Source organism: Mesoplodon bidens (genome assembly GCF_964165515.1).
Source record: "Mesoplodon bidens genome assembly, chromosome: 5".
Classification (NCBI taxonomy): Eukaryota; Metazoa; Chordata; class Mammalia; order Artiodactyla; family Ziphiidae; genus Mesoplodon; species Mesoplodon bidens.
The window spans coordinates 15,211,510-15,219,865 of NC_138161.1; the positions used below are offsets into that span (position 1 = coordinate 15,211,510).

At 38.8% G+C, this 8,356-nt stretch overlaps 2 protein-coding genes across 2 annotated transcripts; both read right to left on the reverse strand.

The window, feature by feature from the left end:
* On the reverse strand, positions 1 to 504 carry LOC308618202 (keratin-associated protein 13-1-like; the record flags this gene model as incomplete). Its single annotated transcript, XM_081235723.1, has 1 exon — positions 1 to 504. The coding sequence occupies one exon, from the start codon at positions 502 to 504 to the stop codon at positions 1 to 3; it is 504 nt and encodes a 167-aa protein (XP_081091849.1).
* Positions 505 to 7,403: 6,899 nt separating this feature from the next.
* On the reverse strand, positions 7,404 to 7,907 carry LOC308618203 (keratin-associated protein 13-1-like; the record flags this gene model as incomplete). Its single annotated transcript, XM_081235724.1, has 1 exon — positions 7,404 to 7,907. The coding sequence occupies one exon, from the start codon at positions 7,905 to 7,907 to the stop codon at positions 7,404 to 7,406; it is 504 nt and encodes a 167-aa protein (XP_081091850.1).
* Between the last annotated feature and the right edge of the window lie 449 nt (positions 7,908 to 8,356).

Sequence of the window (8,356 nt, forward strand, 5' to 3'; positions counted from 1 at the left end):
TCAATAGAAGGCAGATCCACAGAGTGGTCTGTAACACAGTGATTGGCAACTCCTAGAGGCAAAGCAGGATGGACGGCAGAACCTGGATCTATGGCTCAGCCAAGGGAAGGCATAGACTTCATAAGCCAGGGGTCTGAAGCCATGGGATCCAAAGCCCAGTGTGTAGCAGCTTCTGGATCCATAGCCCAGGGAGCAGCCTCTACTGGACCGAGAGCCCAGAGACCCAGCATAAATTGTGCAGCAAGGACTGTAGATCATGGAGGTCCTTGGACGGTAGCAGGAGGTCTGGCAGCAACTGGATAGCCCACAGGATGTAAAGCACCTGCTGGGCTCGTAGAAGCCACTCCGGAGAGAGGAGCCCAGACGGCAGGAGAGGGGGGAGCAGCGGTCAGTGCTGTAGACCAGGTCGCCGAGGTAAGAAGAGCCACAGGAGGAGCTTGAGTAGCGCAGCTGGTCCCCAAGGGAGCAGGAGGAGAAGTTTCCTGAGCAGGGATAGTAGGACATGTTGAGAGGAGTTGTGAGTTCCAATGAGTGACAATGAGAAGATTCTGAGGTTTAATGTCACCCCCTGGACTGGGGTGTTTTTATACTCTTAGCCATGGGTGTGACATTCTACACAGTCACCTTTGTCATGCTTGTAAAGTCTCATCTCTGTATGTGTAATTCAATAATATTTTCTGTAATTGCAGATGAAAAATTCATTTCATCTCATATTCATGTGTGAACTCACCGTGTTGTTAAAACACTAAGCTAATGACCTGTTCCAAAGTCAGCAATTCTATGACGACATGCCTTTGATGCCATCTCATCGTGACCAGAAAATCCCCTTCTCTTCTCACTGGCCAAGATTCTTTGTTCATTTGACTGTATGTTGGCTGGGGGATGCTTAGCTCTAAGGGAAGGGATTAAGATGAATTAATTTTTTTTTTCCTGTGGAATAAAGGCACCCTATTTGCCACCAATGATTTTCTTTCCCTAACTTTATTTCATTGCCTAAAATTATTTTTATATATTTTATTATAAAATTACTTCTCAAATTCTTTAGAAAGAGAAAATAGATCAGGTAAATTGAATAAGAAATATGGTAGATCACAGAGATAAACCAGAACAAATGTTTAGAGGCAAAAATGACTAAAGAAGTCTACTTTGAAGCAGAGACTCAGGGGATGCCAATATGTGCACATGTGAAAAGACTCAGAGTCAAATATTTTAGAGGCAAGAGGAGATGAGTAGTGACTTTATGGGGTTTTCTATCTCTGTAGTTTAAATTAAAAAGTTCAGTATGAGAATAGTTTATGGCTTTTCATATATATATTGTCCCTTTTTTCATCTATATTTAAAATTTTGTAGAGGTCTTTCTTCTCTAGAACAACTCCCATCAAGCAATACCTTCTGAACATTTCTACCTTCAGATTCTTTCATATGATTTTCTTTTTCACTGTAAAACATAATTTTTATCTACTCTATCCCTTTAAGATTATTTTTCCACTGTAAAATATCCAAATATCTTCTTTTTATAGAGCTTTCCATAACAGGTAAACCTGAACTAAAATGAATATTGAAGGATTTTCTCAAATTAAAAAGACAATAATCTCAGAGGGAAAGTTGGAATTGCAGCAGGTGAAAAGAAGACTGAAATATGAGTGAATTATGTCTAAATACACATTCTACACAGCACTAATAAAGTGGTTCTTAATATATAAGAAGAAGTAAACAGTAATAAATTAAGAATGATCATTAAAATCTAAGATTTTGCTTAAAAATTAAAAGCCTGGAAAAAATAACAAAAGAGTAAAATTATAGCATTAAACCATTTTATTACTCCTCAAATGCATGAAAAGAGACAAAAAGAAACATAAACGATGGAATAAATAACAATAAAATAGTAAATATGTAGGTAGAAATCTGACTGTATCAATAATTAAGTTAAATATAATATGACAAACAGTCCATATAAAAGACTTAGAATATCAGACTGGAATGAAAATCAAAACTGTTTTCTACATAAAAGAGATTCTCTTAAATATGAGGAAAGAGAAAAGGAAACAGAAAAGATATATCTCGCAAAAGGAAGAAAAATGCTACATCTACTTTATTAATCTCAAAGTTTGCTATGTGTTAAGAAGTTTATTGTATATTAAGCAAGATATTTCTTAACAATCAATCTGTCGGACTACCAGGAGGATACACATTATTTCACTAGTTTTTTAAATGTTACACTAAGGCCACACCATCCAATAGAGTAGGCACTAGCCACATATATTAAATTCAATTTGCATACATTCAATTCAATTCAATTAAAATTCAGTTCCTCAGTCATATTCATCACATTTCAAGTGCACAACAGATTACACGTGGCTAATGGATACCAAATATTGGAAATTGCAGATAAAACATATTTTCACCATCAAAGAAAGTTCTATTGGGCAGTGCTGCCTTAAAGATCACAGCCGATTGTTGATTTCCTAATATAAATTCATATTTTTACTGTTTGCTGTACAATGCAAGGATGTTAGAAATCTTAAGGCCACTTATCCTTACCCCAATTCATGTATTATTATGTTAGTATTTTCATTTTATGTATGCTTATGCATACTGATAAATATTTGTCCCCATGTTTTTACAGGCAGTATTTGCTTAAATGTACCCAATATATATTTTTTATTTACTCTTTATTCCTTCCTACATCTTTTTGCTATAGGCGAGGATCATTTTGCTTTTGACTATGTATAACTTTTGACTATATATTTTTGTGCTGGAAGGCTAGTGACAAGATCCCGAAGTTTTCAATTGTCTGAAAATATCTGTATTTCTATTTCCTATTTGAAACAGATACTCACTAGTTGTGTATTCTGGTTTTAAATTGTTCTTTCATCACAAATTTGAGGCTATTTAATTGTTTTCCTACCTTCCCCTTTCTATATGTTTAGAGTTCAGTTGTCAATTTTACTGTTGCTATTTGTGTGTGTGAGTGTGTGTGTGTGTGTGTGTGTGTGTGTGTGTGTGTGTGTGGTACGCAGGCCTCTCACTGTTGTGGCCTTTCCCGTGGTGGAGCACAGGCTCTGGATGCGCAGGCTCAGTGGCCATGGCTCACGGGCCCAGCCGCTCCGCGGCATGTGGGATCTTCCCGGACCGGTGCACGAACCCGTATCTCCTGTATCGGCAGGCGGACTCTCAACCACTGCGCCACCAGGGAAGCCCAGTTATTCCTTTTTTGAAAGGATGTAATGTGAGTTCCAGTGCAGATCTGTACCTGTCACAGTCCACCATTTTCACCTTGAGGGTCAACTTATCAGGAGAGAGATTCTCTGTAGCTCTGGTTGGCCTCTCTTCCTGAGGGGAAATGTTCAAGAGTGACAGGGTGGGATGAAACGTAGACTCTGTCACTGCATTTGAACTTGGAGCTGGGGTGGGTACTCATTATTTCCCTCCTTCACAATCTATTAGAAATTTGCTTCACCCTCAGCTACCACTTCTATTTGTCTCAGTGGATTTCTTGGTGGTATTACCTATGCCCTTTCCTAAGAGGTATGAACACTGATAACCATACTCTTTTTTTTGCTATAGTTACTGCATATGACAAATCACATCCTCAACTGGGCAGGAATTTTCAAGGGCCATCTAAGTAGATCGACTGAGCTCCACACATACACCTTCTTACCCTCACTGTGTAACAGTAACCCTACTATTTTCTGCTAAACAGGATCATCTACCCTTGGATTAGATGGTAACTCTTTTTATTTATTTATTATTTTTGGCTTGCTGGTACCTGAAACAAGGAACTCAAAGTGCTCAGCCAGCAGTCATAATTGCAGTTCAATGATACCTTTGATAGGTCCATTAGAAAGTCTATCTTTGGGAACAGGTGTTCTGTCCTTGGAAATTCCAGTTGCAGAAATAGGAAGCATAAAGTTCTTAAATGGGTCACTGGGGATGAGAGTAAGTGGATATGTGGGACCCAATCTTTGAGGACATTGTTTCCATGCTCCAAGCAAACTTCAGCTTTGCTGTCAGTGGGGCCATTTAATGCTCTATCCGGCAGAGAGCTTCAGGGTCCTGTGGTTTTTGACATAACTTGTGGATCCCACTTCTCGGTGTCTCTACTATGAAGTGGATTTCCTGATTAGATGCTGCCTTGTGAGGAATTCCATGCTGGTGGATCAAGTTTTTCATTAGCTCCTGAATAATATTGCTGCTGAGATAAGCACAAAAAGCAGAGGCTTACTCTGAATAGGTAGCTATGTGTTTGAGGATGAACCACTGATCTCTTCATGGCACAAGGGGGCCATGTTAACTTGCAACCAAGTGACCGGTTGGTCTCCTTGAGGAATAGTGCCATACTGGGAGTTTAGCATTAGCCTCCGTTGCTGAGAGATTGGACATTTGTAGTGTCATTCATTATACGAGATTTGTTAAGTGGGAGCTTATGCTGTTGGACCCATTCATAGGCTCTCTGGTCACTTATTCACATGCTTATCTTGCCAGCATTGTGAGGACTTCTGGCAAAGGCAAGCTAGCTCGACTGACAGTCATTTTGTCAACTTGAGTTTTTAGTTGCTCTTCCATGATAGATGCATTCTGGTGGGCATTAAGAAGAAATACAGAGATCTTGACACTTTGGACCTACATACATATATCCATCCATATGTCTCTATACCAGATTTTATTGTCTGAATATTATATACTCTCCCTTCCAGGTTTTTAACTAGCTGGTCTGGTCAGTTGCAACTGTCCAGGAATCTAGATGTATCATCAACTGGGACCACTTTTCTCTTTTCTACAAAGTGGATAACCAGGGGCTAGACATATGATTCTACACATAGAGAAACTATTTTTTTCTCAACATGGTGTTTAAAGGCATCCATGCAATGAGCCAATCCATCTGCAAGCCTTGCTTGGGCTTTTCCCTTCCTCGTTCAGCTGGTCATTTGAGGCACCAGATGTGACCACACATGTGATCTGAGAAAGAGGTGGTGGTGCAATGCTGGTCGGTGACATGGGGGTCTGGGCTTCTGCTCATGGAGCCTGCTTTCTTGTTCTGCTAGCGTTCATTCCTGTATGAGCTACTTCTGTCTTACAATGGATTGCTACTGAGTCCACCTGACTTCATGACTTGGAAGTTTCAACAGAACGCATCTCACGATGGACAGCTACAGATGCATGATCACTTGTCCCAGTGTCAAATATTGTATCTCTAGCAGGTCCAAGTCGTTTCCAAGGATCTGATTATCCAAAGATATGTTAATTTTCAACTACAGATTATAAGACCTTGTTCTACAACTTTATTTGCCTGCATTGTAATTTTCCCACCGAGGTGTGCCGTAAACTCCATATTGCAGTTTTATTTTATTTTATTTTTATTTTCTTCAATACCACAGATGCCACCAACACCCTATGGTCTGCCAGATTGTTTGACCCAACCAGTAGGGTTGCTTGCATCTGAGACCAGACCTACAGAATCTTTTCCTGCTCCTGGTCTAAAGGAAGCTTTGTATATAGGCGACAGAGGTACTTCTACTTAGGGAGTATGTTCGTTCTAGAACCCCTTAAAGCCTAGCAGATGCTCTGCTACTTTATTTGTAGTAGGGGATTTAAGAGATTTAACTGTTTGTTACATATTTTATATTTTTTATATTATGCTATATATTTAATATGAATATATTTATATAAAAAAGGAAATATAATGACATACGATTTTACACAATATTTGACAAAAGTTTTATTTTATAAAGTATTTTTAAATGCTTAAATAAGTAGAAAATAGAATGAAAATGAGCAGGCAGAAAACTATTTTAACAGTATGAATAAGAGAAGATGAATCCTAAGATTAATGTGATCCAAAACTCAAGATATCCAAAACAATGAAGTGAAAGAGACCTATTATACCTCTCTAGCTGGTTTTCCATTAGTAATCCATACAAATTGTAACTTGATTTTCAATAATTTCCTGAACACAAGTACCTTTGTACCTCTCTGCTTTGATCATTTTATTTCACCTTCTCAGAATTCTCCTTATTCTCTCCCATGTTGCTTGCATCTTCACTTCTTATATTAGTCCTCATCTATCATATAGATAGATGGTTTTATTTGGTTTTATTGTAAGACTGGGACCTAGAGCGAGCCCTTAATGGGCTTTGAGTCTTCATTTCCTTCTGTGTAAAATAACTAGTTCATAAAATGTGTGTTTCTCATGATTCTTATAGCGATCTGAAAAATGATGAATAGGAAAATTCTTTGAAACTTGTTCTTTATCTCAGTATAAAGATACTGTCTTTTTGTTATTTGTTTTAGACTTATCAATATGTTGCCTAACTTAGCACTAGGCTGTTTTCTGAAATATGTGACCTATAAAATGTCAGATTGCTACATAAAACATAAAAACGAGGAGTGTGTAAATGTGTTTTGCAATATGAATGAAATAGTGACTTGGGATGGTTTGAAAGCCTTGTTTTTTCCAGCCATGTTTAATTTGGATCTTGGATCCAATAAGGTGAAACTCTACATCTCATGAACCTAATTAATTCTCACCAAATATAATTGGCTTCCTCTTTACACCTGTGAAGAAATCAATTCCATACAAAGGTACTCAGTGAGATGAAGGGGTAAGGTTTTCTGCCACCCAACGTTGACTGAATCAAAGAAAGCTCTCTAAACTAATGTACAAAACTTCTCATATAACCTAAAATTTTTCCCCATTCAGTTGTATTTTCCAAATGGCTTGCTTTTCTCCTTCAGTCAGCAAACATCAAGGCCCCATATTCTTTGAAGAAAATGTGCTCTATGCCACTTCTGAGATTATTATTCACGTGAAGTTTATGCATGCAATGTAAGGATTTCAGAAAACAGAAGTTTTGAAGAAGAAAATGTTGAAACCCTCAAATAACTTAGTTCAAACCTATCAATATTAGATTTTCAAAGTTTGCTTTCAGCGGTATAGTAAACGTTAACTCAAAAGCAGCCTCCAAAGAAAGCAAAAGCCAAAAAAGAAAAAAGAAAAAGAAAAAACACGCTTAACTAGTTAAAACTCACAATAAACTTAGTAGCACATTTGCAAGCCAGATTGAATGAGTTTATTAGATTATATTCATTTAGGTTTTTATCCATTTTGTGAATAAAATGCATGAACAAGGATCACATTAATTCATTAACATTAATTCATTGCTTGTTAACATGAATTTCATTAATTGATTTAGTAATATATTTCATTCATTTTTCTAATTCCGTTAATTTTTTCCATAAACTTAATCATAAGTTCAGTAGACGTGGCAGACCGTTTTCTGGTCAGTATTTTACGAATGGAAAAAAGGTGAAGAAGAGTTGATCCTCCCGAAGATCATGAAGATGATAGAAGCTCTGTATAGAGGTTGGACACATTGCTCACATCTGAATGTTCCACAAGCTGATCAATAGAAGGCAGATCCACAGAGTGGTCTGTAACACAGTGATTGGCAACTCCTAGAGGCAAAGCAGGATGGACGGCAGAACCTGGATCTATGGCTCAGCCAAGGGAAGGCATAGACTTCATAAGCCAGGGGTCTGAAGCCATGGGATCCAAAGCCCAGTGTGTAGCAGCTTCTGGATCCATAGCCCAGGGAGCAGCCTCTACTGGACCGAGAGCCCAGAGACCCAGCATAAATTGTGCAGCAAGGACTGTAGATCATGGAGGTCCTTGGACGGTAGCAGGAGGTCTGGCAGCAACTGGATAGCCCACAGGATGTAAAGCACCTGCTGGGCTCGTAGAAGCCACTCCGGAGAGAGGAGCCCAGACGGCAGGAGAGGGGGGAGCAGCGGTCAGTGCTGTAGACCAGGTCGCCGAGGTAAGAAGAGCCACAGGAGGAGCTTGAGTAGCGCAGCTGGTCCCCAAGGGAGCAGGAGGAGAAGTTTCCTGAGCAGGGATAGTAGGACATGTTGAGAGGAGTTGTGAGTTCCAATGAGTGACAATGAGAAGATTCTGAGGTTTAATGTCACCCCCTGGACTGGGGTGTTTTTATACTCTTAGCCATGGGTGTGACATTCTACACAGTCACCTTTGTCATGCTTGTAAAGTCTCATCTCTGTATGTGTAATTCAATAATATTTTCTGTAATTGCAGATGAAAAATTCATTTCATCTCATATTCATGTGTGAACTCACCGTGTTGTTAAAACACTAAGCTAATGACCTGTTCCAAAGTCAGCAATTCTATGACGACATGCCTTTGATGCCATCTCATCGTGACCAGAAAATCCCCTTCTCTTCTCACTGGCCAAGATTCTTTGTTCATTTGACTGTATGTTGGCTGGGGGATGCTTAGCTCTAAGGGAAGGGATTAAGATGAATTAATTTTTTTTTTCCTGTGGAATAAAGGCACCCTATT